Here is a 27,434-nt window from a genome sequence, read left to right as displayed (position 1 = left end):
TTCCCAGCATGGATCGGAGTCAGGATTACCAGCTGGAGACTAATTTTGCATGCTTTTAAATAATCTGATAATTGCCTCTCAGGACATGCAGGGTTGTGTTTGAAACTTGCTGGATGAAGACACCCAGATGCATTGATTTATGGGAATGAAGTTTTGTTGTAAAATTAGAATAGTAGTTGATGGAGAGATTCCATCACTTTTTTTTTTTTTTCCAGAAAGCCCAAGCCAAGACAGGCATTTTGCGCAAATGTCCTAAGAGTCTGATGATTGGGAGCTTCCCTCTTTGGCCTCAATTAACTTTGAATCAGACCGCAAAAGCAGCCTGAAGCAGGTTAAAATAAGGTAGGTTTCTGCAGGGAGCAAACACTTCAGAAGAGGCCCAGCTGCTGCGAATAGGTGTTGACATCTTCTGTGAGTTTGTCCCTGGGGACAGAAGGATTCCTGCTGAAGGTGGGCACCATGGCGGGGAATAGACAAATAGGTAGTCTTTGAAATACCTAGGTCCTACCCCAACGAGGGCTTTGTATCTTGGAGTGAGCTGGCAGCCCGTGAAATTGGTAATGCAAAGATAATTTTCTCTGCTGTCTACCCTACCCAGCAGGCAGGCAGTCACAGGCTATCATGAAGTGTTGAATGGCAGAGCAGTATGGAGAAGCTCAGCCTTGAGGTGATAAAGACATGGATGACAGCTTTCAAAAGTAGGGGCCTAAAGTTATGTTCCTTCACCCATATCTAGACCTCCAAGCAAGTGACCTTATTTTCACAAGTGCTGGGTGCCCAGATCACACATTTAGGTACCTAAGTCTAGCCATCTGAGCCCTAGGGGTTAGATTTTTAAAAGCACCAAAAGAATTTAATAGCACAAGTCTTTTGAAAACCTCCCTCAGACATGGCCAAACACAATCTGTTGGAAGAAGGCTGGACCAGTAGTTTGGGGACTAGCCTGGGACTCAGCTTTGATTCCTAGTCTGTCACCAATTTTATGTGTAACCGTAGTCAAGTTGCTAAGTCCCTCTCTGCCTCAGTCCCCATCTGTACAACGGGGATAATAGCACTGCTTTACCTCAGGATGCTATTGGAATAAATACATTAAAGATTGTGAGGAGCTCAGGTACTACTGTGACCATAGAGAAATTTTCAGGTCAGGTTCATGCTACTCCAATGTCCCCCACTCACTGCCTGGTGTCAGTGCCTATTTCTGGTCTGGTTTCTGATTTGGTGGTAATTTAAATTTATGCCTAGCATATTGTGTAGGATATCGGACACGCCCAAGACTTTGTTATAGTAATTGATTTGTATTGCATAATAGGTTTTAGTGGTTTGGGCTGTATATTTCAAGGAAAGATTCCTGTTATACTAGGAAGTTTGTCTAATTTCTTACCTTGTCCTTTTACAAAACCGACTCCTCTTCAGCCTTGTCATTTGGCTTTGGGAAAGGTTCATTACTTCAGATTGTTAAATGAATACTTGCTCCTGTAATTAAATGGGTATCTTGAGGTTAAACTCACCATCACAGAATGTAAAAGGAAGCACATCCTAGTCATGATTAAGAGGCAGAATGTGCCTAGAGCTACCCCTCCGGAGACACATCTGAACACTGTTGGGCATCCTAAATTGAGCTGGGACTGAGTGGAGCTGGTCTTGACATCCACCTTCTACTCAAAAAGCAGAGGAGCAGGTTGTCCAGATTATCTCCTTACTCAGATGGTGCAAAATAGCTGGAATTTGGTCTTAGCTGTGAATTCCCCTGGCGTAGGAGAGCTCTCAGCTGATGTAAGATGATATAGCTGGTTCCTGCACATTGAGAGACTGGGGTGAGGTGGAGTGTACCTGCATTATGCCAGTTCATACCTGGCATATGGGCCCATGGAAACCAGGGCCAGTTGGTGTAAATGAGAGCAGTCCCTGAGCTGCTTCAAGTTACAATGATATGCTTGGATTGGAACAAATATATCATCAGAGTCAGCGAGGGGTTACATTCTTCATCCCCATACCACACCAAGCATATCTCTTTGCAATAGAGAATCTGGATCTCTATCTTAATGGATAAACCAACTTTCAGTGACAAGGGAGGTAGAATAATATTAATAAGGGCAATGACATAAGGAGAAGAATTCATCTTCTATAATATTTATGCACTCAGCAATCCTGATGCCAGGGTTTTTTTTAGCACAGTCCTAACCTCTCCCTTCCTTTGCTCACATAAGACAACATGGCCTTGTGGGTGGGGATTTTAGCTATAGCCCAGAAGCTCATCTGCTTCAAATACCCCCACCCATGAGGCTGTGCTAGAGTGTGCTGAGCGGTTTGGTTGCAGACCTTTCTCTGATATGTGGAGGTTATTACACGCTGAGGAATCCAGCTTCACTTCATTTTCTTGGTTCAGTTTCCATGGTTCACTTTCCAAAATAGCTCTTAGTAGAGTACATCCTGTCCCCTACTATCAGTAATACTCTAATCTCAGGCCGTGCTGTTATTAACGTAATGATGGACCAAGCCCCTCTGCAGGGGATCAGAGAAGAGTCAATGATGGGTTACTCTCTGATGCAACATTCAAAGAGTTTCCAGACCAACAGCTCAGATTCTCTGAGGCAATGAATCCCATAAAGGACAGTAATGCAGTTCTCTGAGGGGGTAACAGCCAAGGAGCTAGCCAGTCAGATTCCTGAACCACCAAAGAGATCAGATGTAAAGCTTTTGGAAATAAGGGGGCAAATCAAGGAATTACAAGTTAGATTCCTGAAGAATGGCAAAGTAGAGGAAGAGAGTGGGGAGCAAAGAAGGCTCAGGAGTTAGGATGGAAGCTGGGACTTAGAAGATAGGTTCAATTGTCTGCTCTGCCACAAACATCCTGTGTGACCTTGGTCAAATCTCTTAGTCCCTGTGTCCTTCAGTTTCTCGTCCGTACAACAGAGATAATAGCACTGCTCTGCTTCATTGGGTGTTATGAGGATAAACTTATTAGAAATTGTGAGGAGCTCATATACTATGGTGATAGGGACCAGACAAGTGCTTTAGCTAGATAGATGGCCAGTTCAACATAGGAAGATTATTTCGGCTATTTCCCACTTAAAGTAGGGTGAGTTCTCCTCCTGGCTCTGATGAGCTTGTATGGGGATGAAAGTTTTCAGGCCTTCATGAATTCTTTGGGTTTATTGTATATTTACAATTTTTTGACACTGGGGCCATCCTATTATTTTCCAATCAGGCCAGTATCACCCTCAGTTTTAAACCTGATAGTCTCAAATACAGTGTGTGGGTCCTATTGTCCCAGATGTTATTTCTTAATATAGATGTCCAAATACTTTCCAAGATTCTATCTACGCGCTTAAAACCTCTTTTGTTACCTGATCAAACTGGGTGTGACATGGAAAGGCACTAAATAATAAATGATAGATGATTGCTTTGTGCAGTGTGCTGTCTGTCTCTGGGAAGCCTCTAGGTGCAGAGAGAGCATTTGACAGAGTGGAGTGGGAACCTTTTCTTTTCTTTTCTTTTCTTTTCTTTTCTTTCATGATTTTAAATATGCATTCTAGGTCTTGTTTTCCTCCCCAAAGCTGCAGAGCCCTCTGACGAGGTATCCTCTAACTATTTCACACAGGAAGGGGGCAGAAGGCAGGATGCTGCTTTGTCTGCAACTGTAGAACCTCTTGCTGAGTGACAGTCTAGTTCTGTCTCCAGAACTGGGGGACATGTGAGGACAGTTGCCCTTTACTTAGATTGTATGCTTTTTGGGGCAGGGATTGTATTTGTTCTGTGTTTGTACAACGCCTAGTACAATGGGATTCTCATACATGATGAGATCTCATAGGCACTACTGCATTCTAATAGTCAATAATAATGTATGCAGACGTATTTTGTTGTTTAACCAAACCCCAAAGCATCCCTGGGCTGTCTGATTTTATTGGCTATTTTGGTTCTTTCTCTGGGCTTTCCCAAGTTTTTTTTCCCCCCAGTCATTTTGTCTCTTCCCCCACAAAGGAACAAGGATTTCCCCCTTTTAAGTTGATGAAGAGGATGATCCGGTAGCTCAGTGTCCGGATTCCTAACTAAGTCTCAGATCTGTGTGGGGTAACATCCATTTCTCACTAGTGGTGACTTTTCAAGGTGATTGCAGCTCCCTGGATAATTATTTGAGATGATTTGTCTCTTTTGAAATGACAGTTATGTGTACTGTGACCCAGATCCTCACGTGGGTCAGAGCATCTTTAGAGAGGAAGCGCACTAGCCTAGCACTTAGGAGACCTGGGTACATACTCTTGCCACACAGTAGACTTCTTGTGTGACCTTGGACCAGTCATTTAGTCTCTCAGTTCCCCAGTGTAAACATCTACCTCACAGGGTTTTTGTGATGATTAATACATTAAAGATTGTGAGGCACTCAGATACTACAGTGAAGAGGAGCCAAGTAAGTATCTAAGACACAAGTGTGGAGCAGTGCAAAGGTAGCTTCTAGTCACTTTGTGGCTCCCCAATCCTGAGGCTCATGGGTATTATCACTGCTAAATAGACCAGCCTCAAGGCTGCTCATTCTTATGCTACTGCCCTTCCTATCACACAGCTATCTGGGGCAGATGCAGGATGAGGAGAGACTCAGGAAGGAATCCTAGACAGCTGGCACTGCTGGCATTACAGTTACTTTCAGTGGATTGGACAAAGTGGCCTGCCTGGGGCCAGGACTTGTGTTGCGAATCATGTTGTTTGGAGGCTGCCTGGTCTGTCTAACTCAGAAAGTGGTGGTGGTGGTGGTGGGGAAATGGCAGGCTGTCCTTCAACTGTATCTTAGCTGGACAGCTGTGAATTATTTGAGACCCCTGACAAGAATGAGTCTCCTGCCTAAAATGGGAACTAAAATAGTACTGGCATTTTTATAAGCTCTCCCCACAGCTCAAGGTCCACCCGCTGGAGATGCCAAAGTAAATGCCCGTCACAGGAGATTGTGGAGCTGTTCAAAGTATGACGATATGTGCTGGACTCAGACAGGGAGTGAATGTTCATTGTGACACTCCTTCCAGGGTGCTCCTCGTTCCTCTCTCCGCAGCAGGCCATGTTTGCTGGGTGAGGGGTAGCCCGACACACTCCGTATCCATCTTCCCCCTTTTAGGCTGAATGGCATCCCTGATTGAATGCAATTTTGTTTGGCCCCTGAGCAGGCGGTGTGAGGTTCCTTGTACCTTCCCCATCCCCTGTGCAGCAGCTATAATCTGGCCCTTACGTTAGCAGTATCTGTGGATGGAGCCCTGTATGGCCAGAGTGAGTTGGGTGCAGAGAGACTACGAGCGCTCAGCATTCTCCATGGATCGTACCTCCAGAGCCTGGGTTCTCTCCAAGCCCGAGAGTATAGCAGACTGTTATTTTGCTCTTTGTGCACCTCCTGTGAAGTCTTAACAGTGAGATCAACAAGTTCCCACTACAGGACTGAACTCCCTGATATAGCTGAGTTTAGCTAGAAGTATTCTGCTGCGTCCAGGGCTTCCTGATGCTCATTTCAGCTTGGATGATATTGTGTCCAGAGCACTGGATAGGACCTAAACAGAGAGTGACTGAAGAACTAGGTGAATGTGGCAAATGTGGAGAAACCATCCAAAAGAGTATTTATTTTTCTTTAAAATTACTCAAATAGAGACTCAGTTTATGAAATGAATATTTCCCGTTTGCCTTTGGGTTCAGGGTAAATGCCTTACAGAGGATCTGATGAAGTGGGTTGCAGCCCATGAAAGCTTATGCCCGCAGAAATTTGTTAGTCTTTAAGGTGCTACAGGATTCTCGTACAGGCTACCCCTCTGGAGCCTTCTAAAGTGCGTCAGCTAGAAAGTTCCTTAAAGTAGAGGTACATGCAGCCCAAGCCTCCTTTATTCCTCTTCTGAGGGAAGAAATGCTCCGTATATCCATTAGCCTTCCTCATGGCTAAGCATAGTGTCGTTGCTATTCTGCTGGGGTTGGGGGCGGGGGTGTCTGTGAGAGAGAGAGAGATAATTGGCTAGATCTCCAGCTTATGTAAAGAAGTATAACTCCACTGAAGTCAATGGAGCTGAGCCAGTGTACATGAGCAAACTCTCTGGCCCAGGGATCATTATTTTAGTTATTATCAAGTCTGATTTATTTTCTTCCCCTCCTCCACAGGCTGATCCAGTGGGACACAAGAATGAAGCTTCTGGAACCGTGGAAGTTAGCCCTTATTGTTCTGGCAGTTGTGCTCTTTTTAGCACTAGTCATTGGTCTGCTTGTATATTTTTTGCTCTTTGGTAAGCATGGAAGTCTTGCTATGGTGGGTGAATTACGCTTGCTGGGAGTTTACTACTGTGATCTTTATGGGATGTACAAAGGATGGAATTCACCCCAGGGCATGAGCCCACTTAGGACCTTTAAGTCCCATGTGAAGGGTGTAATTAAAAGTCCCCTAAAAACACGTTTTCAAATCCAGCCATTTGTCTAAAGTAGGGATTTAAAGTCTTCTGTCTCCTGGGCTGGGGTCCAGGCAGAGTGCCCGATGGACAGTTATCCAAGTAAGTCAGAGGTCTTCTAGCTCCCAACCACGGGAGGATTATGTCCATTTTTTAAGTGCTTTATGTAATGATGCCCCGGCTGGGTTTTATTCAGGGACTGGTTACTGAACCTAAGTTGTTTGGATACCAAATACAAGGCCCTACTGCTTCAGCTAAAGCAGCGACTCTTAGCTGAAAGGTGATAGCAAATTCATAAAAGTTGTACATGGTCCATCCTCTAGAGGGCAGCAGATAGAACTGGCTGGGAAAGCCTGAAGTCATTCTGTAGCACTGTGATGCTGTCTGCTCTCTCTGCTTCAGAGTTGTAAATAAAAGTAGACTCCTCCTCTCACTCATCCACTTGACCCCTATGTGGGCCAAATCCTTGCACAGGGCAGTCCAAGGTGGGGTAGCCAGCTCTGTGCTGCCTGCATCGCTCCCTCTTGGGGATAGGGAGCTGCCAGGGCAGGACGTGGAGCAGAGGGGGAGGGTTGTGCTGGGATGGAAGGGGCATGTGGCTGGTGTGCCTTGTGCTCTGCTGATCCCTGGCTGACAGAATGGCCCCTAAGGAGCCTATTGCAGCTGGCCTACCTTAGAGCAACTTCAGGGCTGCTTCAGTTTAAGGTTAACACTTAAGGTAAAAGCAAGCCTTTAGCTGCCTAGGGATCAGGGGAACTGTCGGTGGCTTAGAGCCAACTTTCCTCACAGCACTGAGCAAAACTCAGCTGCATCTGAGGATCTAGTCCACGTAACTCTATTGACATGGAATAAGTGAGATTGGAACCAGAAGTCCAGAGTTCTGTTCTGCCCGCCTGAGAACTCTGACATTTGCTACCTAGTTCTGCCACACTACCCATCTCTAAATGGTAATGTGGGCATTGATCTTTCCTTTTCTCTCCCTCTATAGATGAGATGTATTTTTACAGCGGGACCTTTACAGTCACTAATGTCCAATACAATCCCAGCATGGAAAAGAAAACCTCAAAAGAATTCAAAGACTTGAGCACAAAAGTCGAGACACTGGTAAATCAGAACTTTTCTTTTTCCACCATAGAGAGTCCCTGAAAGTCCTGGATTAAGTGACTTGAAACCAGAATGAGATGCTGTTATACTCCATGCCATAGTGTTCAGGTATAGCAGGCTCCACGCAAAGGGAAGGATAGTCTTGTGGGTAAAGAAGAGGACTGAGTCAGGAAAGCTGCATTTAGTTCCTGGCTCTGCTATTCACGTGGTGTGTGACCTGAGTCAAGTCATTCAATCCCTCCATGCCTTAGTTTCCCAATGGATGAAATGGGAATGATGATGATGATAAATCCCTCCCTCACAGGGTTAATTCATTAAGGCTTGTAAAGCATGTTAAGCTCATCAAATGGAAAGGATCGCATTCTGTCTGTCTAAGGTACTTGTCTGGCCCCCATCACAGTAGTATTTAAGCGCCTCACAATCTTTAATGTGTGTATTCTTCACAATAGCTGCTACTACTTCATTTCCAGTGTTTACAGCAAGCCTGGGATAGCACTTTGGGAACTGAGGGCCTGATCTAAAGCCCTTTGAAATCAATGTGAATCTTTCCATTGGCTTCTCTGAGTTTTGGCTCAAGCCCGCTGCCCAACATTAGTGCAGTGTGAATCCTTAGATAGCGCAGTCCTGCTCAATGGTTCACTATTGTGTCTCAGGGCCAGAAACCAGGGCAGGATGCCGCGCTAGCCAACTAGCCGCACATGGCATTCGCTGCAGTTCTCTGCAGCTGCCGAGGCGGGTACGCGGTTGAGAATACGGGAACAGAAGCAACCAGTTGACGTTCTCCTGTGAAGCAGGAAGCATGTCATTCATAGCTCAAAGTAGTGGTCCCCTAACTCACCAACATGCTTGGGTAGCGGGTGGGCCTGATTTATGGGAACAATGGTGCGCTCGCTCCCCCTTGTACTCTGCGATGTCTTAGTACAAGATCAAGCTGAGTATGTTGAACAGCTTTGGGCTGCGACTGCTCCATGCTAGCTGGATTGTTCTTTGAAGGCCTGGCTTTTGCATCTGATGAAGGACATTCATCTATGGGCTTTGATAGAGTTAGCAGTGCGAGCCTTGCATTCTAGATTCCCCCTGAACAGAACGCCCTAGCTGAGAGTGCACTGCTGTTACACACAATTGTGTTGTTTAACAAACTTTTTCCTCTCCTTTTAACAGATGACCAGGACATTTCAAGCCTCCATTTTAAATAAGAAGTACATCAAGTCCCATGTTGTCCACCTGAAGTATGTAAAATGAATTGTCACTTTCTTACTCAGCTGGTCTGTTCCCAGGATTGACCAGTTTGAGGTTAGCTCGGATTAACCTTTCCCCAAGCAGCCAGAAAGTGCGAGGGCAGGGGCAAAGCACACTGTCGCCATCAACCAGGACTTTTCAGTATCAAGATGCTGACGTTGAGGCTATTCCACCTGCAGGGCTTGCAGTTGCTCAGAGTCTGACTGTCCCCTGCCTATCTGGCAGTCATTTACACCTGTGCAAAATGGGTGTAAAATGCTGCCATGCTGAGTAGGTATAAGTGACTACACCCGCTGCAGGGCAGGAGGATTCCATTCATCCCCTCATGTAGAGGAAGGCTCAGTGCCTCTGTCTTTTCCACAAAGGTGTCATTATGGTCATTGACCTCCAAGAAGCCAAGATTGAGCAATTAAGGGGGCCACTTGATCTCAGAGGAGCAGAGGGCTTTACTGGAACCTGACCCAGTTCAAGGTTTCCAGATTGCTCTGCAAAGTGGCCCAGTGTAACAGGCTCTTCCTCTTCTGGAGGTCTCAGGAGTGGATTCGGGGAACCTTATATCAAGTGCTCTTAAGTGGAGTGATGCATGCAATGTGATAGAGCAGCACAAAAATAAAAAAAAGCCCACGCAGTTTTGAATAACATACCCAGAAGCAGCATCATGGGATAGGTGGGCTACAGACTATGGCTATTCTATAGTATAGGCTACCATGTGCGGTGCTGGTGCGACTGCAGGTGGAATCGCTTATCCAGGTCGGGGTGCTTCGTTGCCAGAAAGAGACTGACAATTGAGAGGGAGTTCGGCGAAGAGCTAGAGATGCGGTAAAGTTGCCGGAGGGGGTTGGCTTTCAAGGAAAGAAGGCAAGAGTTAAATACGTAGAGCTTCACTCAGGGCTGGCTAAAGGCTGGGGAGCATATTAAGGGCATGATCACTAAGGAAGGAGAGGAACCACTGAGTGCAGTGGAGCGACGGGGGGGGGAGGGAAGGGGAATTAGGAAAGAGTGAATTTCAGCAGCAAGGGAAGTTGCGAGCAAAGCTCCATCATTCAACACCCTTAATTCAGGTGCCTAAATGAGAGCGGGTGGGCACGAAAGTGTGGCCCCACATGACCAAATTGGTCTTTCCCAGCTTTAGATCCTATGATCCTAATGGAGCTAAGGGCTTCAAAGCGCTGGTCAACAAAAGGAACTGGATTGGTGACAGAATGTTAGTCATTTCCAAGGGTTCAAAATGGATCTGCAGCTCCTTGGCTTGTTGGAGGGCTTTGGTGACTGCTACATGGTTCCAGGGGTTGTATGTCACCCAATGACCATGAGTTCACCCTCCTCACCCTCCTCAGGTTGGAGTTGGAACGGTGTTCTCCTTAACACTTCTTTCCCCCAGTCTTTTTCTTTGCTCTTGGCAAGATTCCCACTGACTTCCCTGATCACTCCGACCGCTCAGTCAAAATCTCCTGCTAGCTGCTTAGTTCCTTCCCACCCCCCTGTACTCTATTATGTGTCAGTGTATCAGTCCTCAGGTAAGGCCCAAAAACCTCATGAAAACTAGAAAGATGTAGGAAGGGAGGACAAGTAGCAAACACCCTCCCTTACCTCTGTCTTTAATGTCATGTTGGTTTGCAGCCCAGACGCCAGAGGAGTGGCGGTGGAAGTTGTGCTGATGTTTCACTTCTCCTCAAATGATAACAGAGAGGCCCTCTGGGAAAGAGTTAACAGTATTTTGCGTAGGAGACTGCAGACAAACACAGGGTACTTGGAAATTGACCCATCAACTTTTAAACTCGCAGGCAAGTTTCTTTAGCTTTCCCTTTTTACCTTGATTTTGTTCCTCAGGCCATGCCTTTCCTCTGTACAACGTGGTTCATTTTATAATGCAGATGTGGGTCTCTGATATTGCCTTCTTTCTTCTTCTCAAAACAGCCCTGATGCCCTCATCAGCTGACTGCCTGAAACGTTACTGTAAAACTATGACAAGAAGTTTCACAAACATGGACCAAGTTCCCAGCTGATGCAACTCAGCCTAGCTCCACTGAAGTTAGTGGGTCAGATTCTCAGCTGAGGTAAATCAGTGTAACCCCACTGAAGTTAGTGGGTCTACACTGATTTACACCAGCAAAAGATCTGTCTCCATGTTCCTTTGTTTCACAACACTTTGCTTCTGCTTTCAAATTTTCTAAAACAATGGCACAGGAAATTCTGGAAAAGTGTTATTGTTGGTTCACCTTATGTCTCCTGTTTTGTGCAGCCTCCCTTCTGGACCTGTTTCCCCCACAGTTAGCTCCAGGATCCAGCTCAATATTGAATGAAGATTGCTTTTATGTCCTTCCGTCTTCTCCCTTTCCAGCCTGCCATAGAGTTGAATGAATTTTTGGTGTGCTCACAAATGAATAAAAGGTCACTTCCCCACTCTGTAGTCAGGTGGCCAAATATAAAGCCATCACACTATTAAACACATACAAAACTTCCACAAAAGAGCCCCTGTTTTTATGTCCCCACTCATGTGACAGAACTGGGCAAGACATTTTCTTGTCTCATGAATAGTTTTGAGAGTTCAAAACATTTTCCTGTCTTGAATCAGGATGAAAAGCCAATCTCAGATTTTTGCAAAGCAAAAAAAAAAAAAAAAAAAAAAAGGTTGGATTTGGGTCAATTGAAATATTTTATTTCAGTTTCGAGTCCCTCCCCCCCCCCTTTTTTTTAGTCTAATTAGCTTACTTTTTGAAACAGTTGTTTTGAACCAGAAAACCAGAATCTTACATTTTAGAATATGTTGGAACAAACCTTTCAACAATTTTGAAACATCATTGGGAGAGTCATCAGAACCAACTCTGTTTTGTCTTTGATGAATTGGCATTTTTCATCTAAAAACATTTCGTCAAAATATTCCCAGCCTGTTCTATTGACGGTACCCTACTAAATGAGTTTTGTAGCCTACTTCTTGATCCCATTGGACTGTAATGTTCCTCAATGGACATCTGATTGATTGCTTGCCATCACAATGCAGCAAATGATTTAGTCATTCTGCTCATCAGCATGGTGCAATCATTTTTTTCTCTCTAAGAAGATTCCTTTATTCTAGGGAAAGGCTGTAAAATAGGATTGATCAGAGAAGTGTTTTTTAAAAAAAATATTTTGGGGGGATATATTCTTGAGGCAGATACATATTGTGAAGCAAGTTCTTCCATTTGTTTTAAAAGTAACAGTGTTATAATTTTGACAGGACAAATGTTACAGAACTATCACTTTAAGCTCTCAGCTTCCAACTCTTCTTCCTCCGTCTGTTGCATTGCCGCTGACAGAGCGTACTTTCATGCAACATTAGGCTCTTGCCTTTACGTGTGAATTGGGCTGAGCTTTAATTTTTCCCCTCTTCCTTTCGGGGGAGCAATCCCGCCGTGCCCCACATTCAGGGTGAATGCATGGCCAGAAAGAAGAGGTAAATACCTGTGCCATTATGAAGTGTTGCCATTCCACATACTCATTCCTGGAGCCACCAAGCCATCTTGTGATAATGCAGCGCAATCTAAGCATGTCTCCTCGTAACAGGAATCAAGGGTTTTAACCTCTAATGGGCTGGAGACACCTACCCCACTTCAGTATCACAATATTTAGACTATCCCTTGCAGTTAGGTACAGGCCAAATGGGTATGTGGAAACTTCAGGAGTAACATGACTCACTGGGTCAGACTCCATGCTTGCTGGATCTTGGGGGTCTTCCCAGGCAGAGAAGACTGCCAACCGCCATTCTGTTATAATGGATGGAGGGCCTTGAAGGAATGGAGTCAGATCCAGTTTGCATGGTTTCCACTTGACCCTCTTTGGAAGAGAAGAAGCTTCTGTGTGTGGATCAGAGAAGCTGGTAACCCCCTGGGCCAGCATGTGAGATTCGCCCACCCAATGAGTTGGTGGTTTAGTTCTTGATCTCACTGGACGGTAATGTTCCCATATGGGTGTCTGAGTGCTTACAATGAGAATTATGCTCCTTTTATGCTGAGCAGGTGAGGCAATGGCAGAGCGTTTAAATAACCAATTGTACTGACATGTGGCATACAACCAGATCATTTTTTTTAACAACCCAAGTACAGGTAGTGGTTACTTTTTAAATTGCAACACCGAGACATAATCTGATTAGTTTTAGGGCTGTTGAAACCATAAACACAGCGGCTAACTTTCAGTTGCTTTTCTTGGCTATCCTGGACTCAGCGTAGGCAAGGATGTCAGGACTGAGTTCCATAGATTAAGTGTGCAGCGTGCAGGGGTGCGTGTGAGCACTCATGCGTGCATGCATGTGTATCAGGAATCCTTGTATCAGTTTTAAATTTGTCACCTAAATGTAGTGGATTGTCCTGTTCATGAGTGGGGTGTATGAGAGGCTTGAGGAGGCTAAGCCTCCCTAAAATAAAAAAGTCTGGCCATGAGGGGGGCAAATGCTGGGTGCAGGTCGCCTCTCTTTGGAGGCATGCTACTGGCCTGCCGCCTTTGCTCCCTCGGAGCAGGAGCACTGGAAGCTCCCTAGAAGCAGGAGGTTGGGGCATGGCTCAGGGGTACCAGAAGAGGAGGAACTTTTTTCCTGTCTTAAGAGAGAGCAGTGGGCAGAGAGGAATGAATACTGGGTGGGGCCTTGGGGCAGGGCGGGGCCAAGGGGGGAGAGGTGGAGTGGGAGCCGGGGCCACAGTCTGGGCACCAGTGGTCCCCCACTTCTAGGGAGCTTCCAGCGCTCCTGGGTGTAGTGTCCCCAAAGGAAAGACTCATGTGCTGCCTATGGTCTTGTTGCTCTAGTATTATGAGGGAAAGCAAACAGGGGCCCGTTCTTTAGTTTGTCATGCAATTTCTATAAGAAAGATTATCAGCAGCTTACAACTTGGATCCAGTAAATGGTGACATTAGTGACTTCCAGCCTTATCTCGTCTAGACTAATCCATTTAGGCTTTTATATCATGCTCATCATCACTGGGTGTAAGCATCTGGTTGCATTTACAGAGCTATGTTAGACCAGCACTTACAGACACTGCATCCAAGACCAGGCAGGACAAGTAACTATCTGAGGGTTCGTAGTTATGGGACCCTAGAGTAGCCTAATCAAGTACCAAATACACTAACTACAAAAGCCCCACAAACAGTAAGGCATGCTCCTCTGTCCCCTATTACAACACTCCCAGCCCCACTCCAAAGCAATCAGCATTTATGTCCCACAAGGACTTCAAGGAAATCCACCCTGGCCAACCGAGACAGGTCGAAGTGTGAGCTGTTCTGACACTCTACTGTGTGTTTTATTTCAGGGATGAAAATGGAAAATGGAGTAAACCTCCTCAACAACAGTAAGTACAAGCACTTTACCGGTACTTGGGGACAGGGCATGGAGAGGGGCCGCACTTTCTGAGTCTCAGTGCGTCTACACTGGGGCGCTCAGTCTACGAGTAGAAAGATGATTTTTCTGACTAACTGCTATAAATTCAGCCTGGCATCTGGATGTCCACCTGGCACCTTAGAAAGGGGATTCGACAGCTGAAATTTAGTTGGGGATGCACGAGGCAGATAATAAATCAGCTCACTTTCTTGTAGCTGTGTTGGCTCTGCAGTGCGAATAGGACTAGGCACTCAGACAGTAATAGCGTAATGGCGGGGGGGGGGGGGAACATAAGTACCTAGGCATTGTCTACATGGGGACTTACCTCAGTTCAGCCACAGGGAATGACCTGTGTTGTTTAGGAAGAAGGAGACACAAGCTTTCCACTCTGGTGACTAGCTTGCATCTCCTAGTGGCTGTGGGCTCCTGAGAGGTCTCACTAAGCGGGGAGGGGGGAGGGGATGACTTAGTGCTGATGAAAAGCAAATGTCCTGCTCCTTGGACACATGGAAGAGTCAGGAGGCCTTCTCAGTCTTTGCTCCTCCCCCGGCTGCCATTGCTGCTCTTTCTCCTGACCCTTTAGAAGTGTTAGTGGGAGGCCTTCAGGCCCAAGTGATAGCTAGCTCCTTTCCTCTTCTCCTGGGCCTGTGAGAGGGTGTTGGAGGGATGGCCCTTTGCTCCTCCCAACCTCTGACTGTAGGGCTTCCCCAGCATCCACGCAAGGGGTCTACACCCAGGCTTAAAGTTAAGTGTAAGAGTAAGTCTTTAAGTCTTTCCCTTAATCTCACAAGGCCTCAATTTCCACCTGCCAAATGTGGATGATGATGATAATACTCCTGTCTCCCAGCCAGTCTGCCTTGTCTATTTACACTGTAAAATCTGCGGGGCAAGGACTCTTTCTGTGTTTGTACAGGTCCTAGCACAATGAGGTCCTGATCTCTGCTGGCCCCTCTAAACATAAGCCAAAAGTACGCCATAGTTTATATTTTCAGTGCCTCCCAGCTCTAGATCTGTTCTTCAGTGTTCCAGCCTAACCATAGTGTTTAAAAATGGGATTCAAGCACATTCTAGCCATTAATAACCACATGTGGGACAGGGAGATTGATTTTTTTTCTGGCAACCGATGTGAACCGATATTATTTGTACCTGGTGACTCAAGAAGAGAAGGATTTGTTTGCAGGGGATTCCCGAGCTAGGAAATATACAGTATACATTGCGTCAACAGGGCCTGATCTAAAACTCACTGAAGTCAGTGGAAAGTCTCCCACTGACTTTGCATCAAGCCCATAGCCTTTGACTTGATTGTCTTTATGCCATAATATTATTCAGCATTGTAGTTAGAATAATGGTGCATCTATTTGTAAATGACACAGTAATTAGGTGGGGTGTTGCAGTTTCAGTAACTATAGTTGAAATAGTTCCCAGCTGTCCACGATTCATGGACTTGACAGTGTCACTTTTTCACAGTTTCATTCCAGTTTTTATTCTCCATTGTGTGAAGTTCCTAGCTCAGGGACTCTGCAGTAATGGAAAGGAACAGACCTACCTGTCCCACAGGTTCGCAGGACACAGTGCCTGCAGTCAGATAAATCCCATTCTCAGCACCGTGTCTCATGTACATGCCAGGGTGCAGGTCCTGGTCCTGAGCCGTTAAGCTAGCTAACAGATATGGTATGTAAGAGCTGCGTTGGCTTGTGATTCCCCACCCATCCTGCTGACAGGTGGGAGAGTCCCTTGCACTGTTGCTTTGATTGCTTGCTTCATCCCTACTCCCTACTGTCGCCATCTGGGGAAGCATTCCTCTGTGCTGGAAGCCTGCCACTCAACTCGTTTGTTACTGAAACTTGATTGGGGCAACAGTAATTTAGTTTGCTCATACCAGTACATGGCGGTGCAGGCCATCTGCTGGTGAGGTGCCATCATGAACACGGAGTTGTGGAAATTACACATACAGTCATACTTGAGAGGCATGGACCTGCCTGCCCCAAGCTGTCCCCACAGGGATCTTTCTTTTCCAGAGATCAACCTCTGGAGAACATGCCTCTCTCCAGCTGTACAGCTGCCATACTACGCTGCTGTATGTGCAGGGCCCCCACATGGGGGGTGGAAAGGGTACACTTTACCCGACCCAAGCTGCAACCCTCATTACCATGAGGAAAAAATTGAGGCTAAATTGTGGATCATGCCTGAGGCTATTTATAGAAACTTATTTTCCTGTATCTATGTATCTATTGTCCAGATCAGGTGAGATTTGCTGGAGTCAGTCCGAAGCAGTGTTAGCGCAGTCTCAAGCAACATTCTGAACAGGGAGTTGCTGGGCCTGCTGGCCCAGCCCAGGCCCTTCTCTAGACTAGAGTATGTGTGCTTGTGCAGTTAAACTAGGACTTGTAGTGTGAGACTGAGAGACAGAGAGATTTGTGCTCCTCCCTGTGACATGGTCTAGCACAGTGTTTCTCAATTATATTTCGCCGCGGCACCCTTGCGCGGCCATGCGATACCCTCCGCCGACAAGTCCAGGAAATCTTCCCCTTTTCGGCAGCGCGGTGTAGGCTGGTTTCAGCGGCACACTCTGTAAGCAGTTTTCGGCGGCGCGATCAGCTGTTCGGCGGCGAATTCACATCGGTTCGGCGGTGCCACCTGCTGTTCGGCGGCACGCTCATGGCTTTTCAGCGGTGCCATCAGCTGTTCGGCAGCGCGCGATTTGTGTTGTTTTCAGCGGTGCGGTTCCGCTTTTTCGCGGAACCCTTCAACTCAGGTTCCGGGTTCCGCAGAACACTATTTGAGAAACACTGGTCTAGCATATCAAGACCAAGAACTACCAGTCCCAGAGTTCCTTGTGCATAGACAGGTGGGACAGCTGGTAGGAGGGGCAAAGCAAAGCATCATAAGACAGTGGGAGCCAGTGCTGCTGCTTCTGGTAGGATCTGCAGGCCCAAAATATATGTGAGTAAGTGTCTAATTCACTCACAGTCACACACACACCCCATACTGCCATGTGTGGTGGTGGCTATAAATACAAATCAGGCAGCCAGAAAGGTAAGGAGGTAAAAGAAAGGGAACTAAAAGAAGCTAAAGGACACCAATCTATCCTCCAGTTTTTCAAATCAGACAAGGCCTTTCTGCAGTCAGGCAATATACTAACTAGGGAAGCAGATGAACAAAATCAAGACGTTGACAGGATATAATACCTTTATAATGACCAAAAAGTTACAAAATAGTCAGCAAAGTTGTAGGACTCTCAGGCTGGGTGTTATGTTAAACAAAAATAGCAAAGAGGGGAGGTCTTTTTCAGAAATGTAGAATATGTAACAGTAAGTTCAGAATTCAAACTTTTTTCATGGCTCATGAGATTGTAGGCATGGGATGAGGGATTGTGGTATGTGTGTGGCCAGGGGCCCGTGTTACAAGTTTGTACTGGGCCCGAAAAAATTATGCTTGGGCCCTGTGTGTGTGACCAAGGTAAGAACGTTCAAGGGAGCTCTCCTAACTCTGCTGGATTCGTCGCCCTCCCTGAAGTGGAACGGAGGACTCTCCTGCTGCTCGTTCCTCTCTGACTCTGGTCGTGAGGGAGTTCCACTGGGTAGCTGTAACTGGCTGCAATAGATGCATGTTCACCTTGCTCCCCACAACAACTCTGTCTTGTTTCCCTCAGAGATGTTTGACCGTAGGTAGCAGCTGTGTCAGTCCACCAGATGGGCATTCCCAGCCCTTGGGACTTGCATGTTAGTGCTGACTGAGGCTGATGACAGCAGCACCACAGATGCATGGAGAATTTTCAGCTCCTCGCTACTGCATCCTTGCAGCCTGGGCTTCTGCCCGGCCTTGTCCGACCCTGTGTTGATCTGTGCTGCACTGGCAGGTTCTGTATTCCAACTGTGAGAGCTGTTCCACGTGGAGCGGAGTGAGAAATGGTTTTCCTATCCCACGAAAATGTTGTGTGATTTCAAAACATGTCCTGTTCTGCACTGGAATGAAACCAAAGACTCTTGGAGCTTTTCAGAAAATAATGGGATGCGCAGCCCCCAGACCAGCCCAAAGCCTGGTGATCCAGGCACTACCTGGGATGTGAGTTCACGTCCCTGCTCTATATCAGGCAGAGAACAGACTAGGACCTGGGTTACCCACATGCCAGCTGACTGCCCTAGCCAACACGCTCCTGGCTATTGTGGGGTGGTGGTGGGGTGCGTCTCTCACACTCATTCATAGAAATTCCATCCAGGACCTGAGACGTTTTCCTGTGAACAAATCAGCATTTTCCAAAGGGAAAAAAGTTTCACTGAAAAATTCATGACCTGCTCTGGTTCCAAGTAGCAAAGTGGGCTTCACCTCTCCTGAGCAAATTTGACTGCCTCAGAAAGGACTAGACCCTTATGAGATTTGCTCACAGATGTCGTCATGAACAGAGAGAGAGCCTGGAGTCCCCGATGGTCTCCTTCAACCTCCCTGTAGGAACAGCCGTAAACTTTGGCTCTAAGTTGCCCACAATTGCAAGTCCCAGGTGGATGCTGATGAGAGCTACGCTCCCACTGAGCACTGCTCAGCAAATCTAGCCATGAGAGTCTGTCTGTACACTGCTCATGGTAGCATTGGTCTCCCATTGTAGGGCTGGAGCTGTGCCCTGAGATCCTAAAGTGTCAGCTAGACCTTATGCATTGGTGTTGCTGGAGGGCCCATGGCTTTGAAGTCCTGATTGCCTCAGTGCATACCCTGCTGGTGCTTGCCACAGCTTCTCCCTGGTTGTGTCATTATTGCCAGCAAAGCGCTGAGCAGCCCACATGACCCCTGATAGGCAACCAGCATCCTGAAGCAATTGACTCAAGCTTCTGATTACTCCAGACCCATTTCCGCTACCAGTGGTGGGCCTGCAACCCCCAGCGACAGCAGGAGACAGTGGGAGGCCTGGATGTCATCTTTCAATCAGAGCGCTCTGGTTTCGGGACGGGTTTTGCACTAAGCCTGGAATGACAATGCAGCGTCCTGACGCTTGTGCTGCTCATACTCTTGGCTCCAGGGGAAGTCTCAGTGAAGCCTTGTGCTGTGAGTCTGAAGATAAAGGGATTCCAACCTCATCCCTCGATCACCCCAGTTCAGCTTGGGCCGATAGCTTTTACACAACCAGTGTTGGTGCGTGCTCTGGTAACGTCAGCGCTCTACCCCTGGCATTGACTTGCCGCATACCGTACCTGACTGAGATCTAGGGGACAACGTGGAAGATGATGTTCGGGGGGATACTTGTACATAAAAGATGTGAGATCAAAGAAGGACTGGGGAAGAAGAGAAAGCCAATGACCATCTCCCAGGAGGATTCAATCTTTACACAGGTCACAGAGAAAAGGTTGAGGTCATGGCTTTTATTTGGGGCTCATCCAGACCACTATTATTGTGTATCTCACAGCAGTGACAAAAAGCCTCAGCTGAGATCACGGCCCCATTGCGTTGGGTGCTGTACAAACATAGAGTAAGAAACAGGTCTTTGTCCCAAAGAGCTTACGATCATCAGAAGCAAGGCAGACGCAAGGTGAGAAAGGAAACAGAGGTGAAGTGACTTGCCCCAGGTCACACAATAATTAAGGGGCAGAGATGGGACTAGAACCCAGGTCATCTGAATGCTTGTGCAGTTCATTGACCCAATCTTGGGACTATGCTGCCTCTCAGCAAGGCAGGGCTATTGTGGTACTTGGAGATGAGTCGCTCAGGTCTGACCCAGGCCTGGTCTACACTTACCTGAAAATTTGGCGGCAGTTGACGGGAGTTATGCAAGCTACACAGAGTAACTCCCGTTGAGTTCTTACCTTCCGTTGTGCGCTGGGTCTTCACTGCACTGCGCCACTTGAGTGGGTAGTTTTAATAAGCCGCCTTCTGGATCGATTGAGCGGGTCTTCACTGACCGCTCAATCAATCCGGATCAATCGATCTGACGGCGGCGAATTTGCCGCCGTCAGTGAAGACGTACCTCCACTGATTGAAGGAGCTGTGACACCATCGTCATACTGTACTGAGACTGAGACTGCAGCTGAGGTGGTTGAAAGCGTCTCTGCCTAGGGTTGCCTCTGGCTATACAATATGGTGCAAGAACCTTTGGTTGCCTCGGGCAGGAGTTTCTGCAGGCATAAGTTTACAGGGGCAATGTCTGTGAGCAATGGTTTATTCGAGGCCTGACTTCTTTCCTGTTGAAGCGTATTTGACTGCGGTTGACCTCAGCCAAGGCAGGCACCTAAACTTAACCTTTATATCAGTCATTCAAGACTCCTGATAGGCTTTAAACCCAAAGAATTTTAAACACCTAATTTGCATTGGTTTTCCTGTTTTGCTAAGATTATAAAATGAAAATGGACTAGTCAGTTTCATTCTTGCTTAGAATGGGGTTCTAGTCAAGTCTACCCCTCTGGCTGTCCTGCACTAGTACTATGCTGCAGACACTGCAGAAGAACTCTTATTAAACTCTTGCCATCTAACAAACCATAATGGAAACATTCCTATTAATTTTATAAAAGTGTGCTCTTATAAAACCTGAATTTTAAGCTAAATGTGACCTGACTAGAGCTGGGCAAAAGTTTTTGATGGATAGATTTTTTTTTTATGTCGAAAAAGGAATTTTTCTATGCTCCCAAAATGTTTGTGAATTTGGGTCGACAAAGAGTTGTGGCTGAGAAAAAAATGGGAAAAGAATTCAAACATTTCATTTCAGAGTGTTATGTTTTGTTTTGACTTTTCATTTCAAATTCAAATTTGGGCAATTGAGAAAATATGCAAAACAGGTGAACTCCTGTCCTGGCTCCACGGGATCTGTGCGGGAGCCTAGCTTTTAAATAGCCCCTTGGAGAGACCCTGTCAGTGTGCCAGACCTATGCGGTCTCAACGCCTCAGAGACAGCCTCTGGGCTCCAGCCCTGCTGTTTCGCACCCAGCGGGTCCAACTGAGACAGACTCCTCAGCAAAGATTTTTACACTCTTTGGGGACCCGTGCACCTCAGCAAGTATTTTTAGTGAGCCCAGGTAGCCTTTTCAAAACAGAGTAGGATTTATTAGTCAGCTGGAGCACAGCACTGGGAAGTCCTTAGGTTAGCACTGAGAAATAGACATAGTCCATTTTGGAGGCCAAGCCAGCTTTCCACCCAGCCAAGCTGCCATGGAGTCCTTTTTTGGTTCTGGCTCACCATCTCTCTCTGTCAATCCTGAGCAAGAGCTGGCGTCTATCTCCCAAAAGCCAGCCCTTCTCTCAGCCCCATTGTCCAATTCCTGCAGACCCATGCTCAGTTCACATGTTCTGCCTGCCAGAGATTCCTGTGGATAAGTGTCAATTGCTCAGTCCTTGGGCTTCCTTTATCTTTGCAGACCCTCCATTGATATGGGTCAGTTTCAGTCAGTCCTTTACCAGCCCACTCATTCCACCCCAGACAGTAGCATGACACCACACCCCACATTTCCTGTTCTGCCCAAGGGCAGCTTTTGAACCCTTTTGTACCCACTGGGGTAGCAATGCAAAGTACAGCAGGAAACAGAGGCATGCCTAGAAATCATAAAAATATTACAGAAAATTCCCACTTCTTTGTCACAACCCATTCCTCCCCCTCCCGCCCCCCCCCCCCCCCCCAAATGCTGACTTGAAACAAAAATCTCAACCAAAAAAAAAAAAATATTTTGAATCTACCAAAACATTTCAGGTCTCATCAATGCAACCCCTTCGTTTTGGAGTTGACAAAATTTTTTGAAAAAATTGGTTTTGTTTTTCATCAAATTAGATATTTTAGTTCAGTCCCCAAACCTAAAAAGCTATTATTTGTTCAGTTCTAGACCCGACACAATCTGTTGAACAAAATATACTTTAACAGAGCTCTATGAAAATCCATATTTATTACATTCTCCAGATAACCTCACAAGTAATGGGCAGTAATAGATGGAGTTTAGCTTATTTTGGTTTAATTCATGTATATCGATTAGTCCTATCTACAATTGTTTTTGACTTATGATTTAAGTATGTATTTAGTTCTTAAATGATTTTACTATTTTTTAAGAGATCTCATTATTTATAATGGTGTTTTTCTTTATGCAACTATATGGGAGGATTAATCTGTGTAGATAAAAGGGGTGGCGGAGGTTATTTAGATGGCATAATTATAAGGATAATATATTTTGGTTCATTCTCATTCTAAGTCAGTTTGGTTTTTGTTATCAGTATATTTGGCAATGTACATCTTCTGTGTGCCTAATATGGGGTGGGTGTGTTTGTGTATGTATAAAGTCCCAGCCTGTGTGACTGTGGTTGAATATCAACACAACTGTGGTGTCACATCTGTTTATCTGAATGTTGTTCGTTTGATGACAGCCATGTTGTAACAAAATGCAAGCTGCCATGTGTGTTGAGCACGCTGGCAGCACACACGAAACAAAAGCCTGTCTTTCTTTCTTTCCTGGGGAACAGTCCAGCTAAGTCGGTCCTTTCTTTGATAGGTTGTGGGCTACGAATTAGTAAATTGAATTCCTTCACGGACAGAATAAGCGGGGGCATGTCTGCCCAGGATGGTGAGTGGCCATGGCAGACTAGTCTTCAGCTGAGCGGTATCCATCGCTGCGGCGCAACGCTCATCAGTGACACGTGGCTTGTAACTGCAGCTCACTGCTTCAGAGGGTAAGATCCCAGCTTGGAGAGAGGATGTTTTAAAAGACTGTGTGTGCACACAGACCCCAGCCTGGAATTCTGTGACATTTGGAACCAGAACTGAACTCCTAAATGTGTCTGGGTTCTGATCCTCAGCTCTGATCCTCAGCAGTGCTTGGGAGAGGGACCTGAAAAAGGGAAGTCAAAGATGGCTGTACTCTACCAAACCCTAAGGCTGCTGCTGTCAGTTCAGCCCCCAGTGCAAGTTAGAGCAACCCTGGGGTTGTTGTAACCAATGCCAGCTGGCAACATCCCTCAGGGGATTGCTGGAGCAAAGCAGTGTTCTGGCCCTGCTCTCTATCCTTCCCAACACATGTAGCCATTTAGGTGCCTAACTGGGAGCTGAGCTTTTTGAAAAGTTGTCTGTGTATGTCTGTGATTTACTCTTGTATCTCTTTCAGACAAAAGAATCCCCGTGAATGGACTGCTAGCTTTGGAACTGTTGTAAGACCTCCAAAAATGAGAAGATTCATCCGCAACATTATCGTTCATGAAAAATACAGTGACAACAATGCTGATCACGATTATGACGTTGCTGTCGTGCAACTCTCCGCCCCCATCGAATTTACAAATGATATACGCATGGTCTGTCTCCCAGAAGCGTTTTATGTCTTCCCACATAACACTACCTGCTTTGTCACAGGCTGGGGAGCTTTAAGTTTTGACGGTGAGTGTCTCCTCAAATAGCCTTCCCTTCACATTACATATTTAGTTCATTTCCTGATCACTAGGAAATTGAACATGTTTCTTATCTGATTAGTCTTGTGGCTAATTAGCCATTGGCACAGCTTACCAAAGGAAGTGGTAAATTCATTATGACTCAGAGTTTTTAAATTGGGATTGGATATCTTTCGAAATGAGACACCCCAGCTTGACCAGCAGCCGTTGGGCTCAATGCTGGTCACTTATGTAGTAGGGAAGACTAATTCGTTCCACAATCACTGGGTGAAATTCTGTGTCCTGTGCTTTTCAGGAGGTCAGACTAGGTGATCATAATGGTCCCTTCTGACCTTAAGATCTCTTACTTGATTTGACAGCCAGGCTGAGCATTTACATGTTGTGTACAGGTTGGCTCAGCTCATTGTATTCTGCATTTTCTGGCTTTCCAATGGTGCACTGGGACATGGCAAAGCTCCAAGCCACTAATACCGGGACAAGAAAAGAGTCACTCATTGCTGTTTCCACCATTACCCTGGCTGAGCAGATTTCATTCATTCAGTCAGTCAGTCACCAACTTCTTTTCTTTACCATTGCCTTTGTTTTAACATCTGGCATCAGCTCTATGTAATCTAGCCCCCGTAACCTTTAGACTTGTCACAGAAGTTCACTTCACTTAATCTCCATTAGGTCCTAATTCAGGTGCCACATTAGTAAAGTACATGATCACATGCTTAACTTTAAGACACATTGACATCAGTGAGACTTAAAGCTAAGCATGTGCTTAAGAGCATTGCTGAACTGGAGCCTATTGCTGTTATCTTGGATTGTCCAAAGCCTTATTCTGATTGGGTCTTTCTGATCTCACAGACGTGTATTAACTCCTCCCAGTTCACAGCTGGGACTTTGGCACCAGAACATGCACCAGAAATCCCTGTGCCCATTATGTTAGAGGGGTGAGGTCCAAAAATGAATGGGGTGGGGGACTTGGATAAGGCACCCTTGTGGGGCAGAGGCAGCTGGGTTTGGGGCAAATGAGAGGCTGAAGGAGAATAAACTGTTCTCTTCCCAAAGTGTCAACCTGGCCACTTCCTTTAGGTGCTGAGATGGGAGCTGAGCGTTTGTGAAGATCTGGTCCCTCGTGCTCCTCCCAGGCCGTGGCTAGTATAACCCATTTGTAAATTCGAAATCCTTTCTTTCTCTTTTAGGCCCAAGCATTAATAATCTTCAGCAAGCAGAAGTGAAGATCATAGATACCAACATTTGCAATAGAGAAGAAGTGTACAATGGGCTCATCACACCTGGGATGGTGTGTGCTGGATACTTGGAGGGGAAAGTAGATGCCTGCCAGGTAAATCTAATCTCAGCATTGAGAACTGATCAGAGTGAGAACTGCTGACAGATGCTTCCCTGCACCTTGTGGTCTCCAAACATACACATTTGAACAGGATCAGGGGTAGTCTATTATGATCCATAATTTCAGAGCAGACTAATTATGTCTTCTCCAAAGAGACCCATGATAGCAGATTGCTATTTTTGTAGATTATAAAAATCCAGGGATGGCGCTAAGAAAGAAATAGGAGACTGGGGTGATGGTGGGGGGGTTGCAATAGTGAGCACAGGTCACATGCTCTGAACAACTGCAATGACAAAACTGCAGGGGCCTGGTTCTTGGCTGGTGTAAATTAGCATAGCTCCATTGATTTCACTGGTCTTAGACTGATTTTAAACCAGTCGAGGATTTGGCCCTGTGTGTATAATTTGTGGGTGTGTATAAGAGATAGTATATGCGTGAGGTGTGGTACGCTATAAAGGTTTCACCGACGTGTGTTTGGGGTGGACACAAAATGACATTTGCCATCTTCTCAATAAACCGAGGGAAGTTTGAATTCTCTGGAGGATGTGTAAAGCCTTTCTGACAAACTGCAGTGGAGTCTCCATTATTCTGTGGATCTGAATAACGTCGCTGATCATCTTCACCTGCACTTTCCCCTTTGCAGTGCAATGTACTCTGTGATGGGGTAGAAGCACCAGTGCTGGATTGGCTGCAGCTGTTGGCACTGGCTGCTCTGGACACAGCTTAGAGCAGGATTTTCAAATGCTCTGCTCTCTTGGGAGTCAATGAGACTGTTACCGTTGGCTCCAGCAGGAGCAGAGCTAGGCCAGGGCTAAGTGCATTTGAAGTTTAGTATTGGGCTTACAATGGTACCCTGTCATTCCCATTGAGATCAGGGCCATTGTGCTAGGCGCTGTAAAAACACAGACAATGATATGGCTCAAGCCATAAAGAGCTTGTGATCTAAGACACATATTTTAAGTTTGTAATGACATGAATAAATACAGGCGTTCACCAGCTGACCCTTGACCTAGCCTATTATATAACACTGGCAGATCTGACCACTGTTATATTGGGAAGCAATTAATTCCTGTTCTCCTGCAGGTGATACATTTGGAATATGGGAGTGGTTTAGCCTTATTAAAGCATGCATGACAACAGAGGTTATGGCTGGGCATAGAATTACTCAGTCCTTTGATAATTCCAGCTACAGTATTTGACCTTCTAAACCTTTCTGCAGCAGTGAATTTCCACAGGCTACTGACTGGTTTAAGATGATTTATTTCATTTATCCTAAAGGGATTCGCTTTGGAGAATTATGATAATTTGCAATAATATTTACCCTGTTTAATCTTCAGAGGGCTTGTAAACACAAATTAAATCTTCACAGCGCTCCTGTAGGCTGGGTTAGTATGAATTATTACACCTGTTTTACAGACAGGGTAACTAATGAAGAGTGTATGGCTGAAAGGGCCGTAAGGCCAAGATTTTCAAACCTCAGTGCCTACATTTAGATTTTGAAGCCTTATTTAGGCACCTAAGTAATTGGCTGGATGTTCCAAAGTGCTGAGCACTAACAGTTCCTACTGAAGTCAAGAGGAACTGTTGTGTGCTAGACACAAATCAAGTGTCTGCAAATCATGTCAGGATACAGGAGTTGACTTTAGACTGCTGTTTCTGAAAATCTTGGCCCTAAATCTGTATTTAGGCATCTAAATAGAAGTAGATGGATTCATAGAGATGCTAGGCACTAAACCATCCTCACTGCTCCATTAGGAGCTCTGAGCGTTTACCATTTCTGAAACTCAGGTCTCTTCTGTCTCGGGGCCAAATGCAGGAGACTAAGTTTATGTAGCAAGGTTTGAAAATGTTGTTCCAAGTGAATGAAGGAGTCCGTTTCAAAGCTGGGATTTTAACTGACTCCTCCTTCTATGCAAAAGGGACATGTAGTGGCCAGGAATAGGGTAGTATCCCTTAAAATAGTTTGTGAGCCCTCTAGTGGCGCTCACCGTGTGGTAGGGTTTAGAAGCCCCTAAAACTCAGCCAGAGCAGCTGCATGAATATATAGCCAAACCTTGCACCTGGTGTGTATTCAGTATCCATAATTACCTGGGCCCCCACCATACCGGTGGAGTTTCTTCATTTATTGTTGTGTTTAAAAAAAAAAAAAAAAAGACACAACACTTTTTGATGAGGACGAAAGAATATATAGCTCCTCTGCCCACATTGCCTATACTGAGAGATACAGCTTCTATCAGCAATGTTTGTGGAAAAAGTCCTTCAGGAATACCAGAAATAACTTACCCACCAACCAGTAGCCTGTGATCTAATTCTCAAGTGTGATTTTACGTATATAGTAAAAGAATTGAAACAGTTAGCTTTGATATTTACTTTAGTATTTAAATACGCCCCTCCCTGCTTTGTTCTCAGTTCCTGTCTGCTGAATTACACCTTTCTTTCTCCTGTAGGGTGACTCTGGGGGCCCGCTGGTCACTGCAGATCGTAGAGGAATCTGGTATCTTGTCGGAATAGTGAGCTGGGGAGATGAATGTGCTAAAAGAAATAAACCTGGCGTCTACACACGGGTGACTTACTATCGGGACTGGATCGCTGCAAAAACTGGCATCTGAAGTCACAAGTGGGGTAAACTGCACAGGCTGTGTATACGAGCTGGTAACTCCAAAACACTATT

General features: G+C 45.8%; 1 protein-coding gene across 1 annotated transcript; it reads left to right on the top strand.

Annotated features, from left to right (window-relative positions):
• The first annotated feature begins 285 nt into the window (after positions 1 to 285).
• On the top strand, positions 286 to 27,434 carry LOC137159158 (transmembrane protease serine 11C-like). Its single transcript, XM_067557357.1, has 10 exons — positions 286 to 450; positions 6,124 to 6,245; positions 7,393 to 7,508; positions 8,670 to 8,737; positions 10,368 to 10,531; positions 14,024 to 14,062; positions 22,542 to 22,719; positions 23,151 to 23,416; positions 24,615 to 24,757; positions 27,211 to 27,434. Exons 2-10 carry the CDS (start codon positions 6,146 to 6,148, stop codon positions 27,370 to 27,372), a joined length of 1,236 nt encoding a protein of 411 aa, XP_067413458.1. The 5' UTR covers positions 286 to 450; positions 6,124 to 6,145; the 3' UTR covers positions 27,373 to 27,434.

Source organism: Emydura macquarii, unplaced genomic scaffold (genome assembly GCF_026122565.2).
Source record: "Emydura macquarii macquarii isolate MOO-44397 ecotype Brisbane River unplaced genomic scaffold, CSIRO-AGI_Emac_v2 contig_1790, whole genome shotgun sequence".
Lineage (NCBI taxonomy): Eukaryota > Metazoa > Chordata > Testudines > Chelidae > Emydura > Emydura macquarii.
The sequence above is the reverse complement of the archived record's forward strand: the minus strand, read 5'-3'. Positions and strand labels throughout refer to the sequence as shown.

Coding starts and splice junctions, on each gene's coding strand:
- LOC137159158 (XM_067557357.1), top strand. CDS start 6,146: ATGAAGCTTCTGGAACCGTGGAAGTTAGCCCTTATTGTTCTGGCAGTT. Junction 7,509..8,669: donor GCACAAAAGTCGAGACACTG/GTAAATCAGAAC, acceptor TCCTTTTAACAG/ATGACCAGGACATTTCAAGC. Junction 8,738..10,367: donor TCCCATGTTGTCCACCTGAA/GTATGTAAAATG, acceptor GTTGGTTTGCAG/CCCAGACGCCAGAGGAGTGG.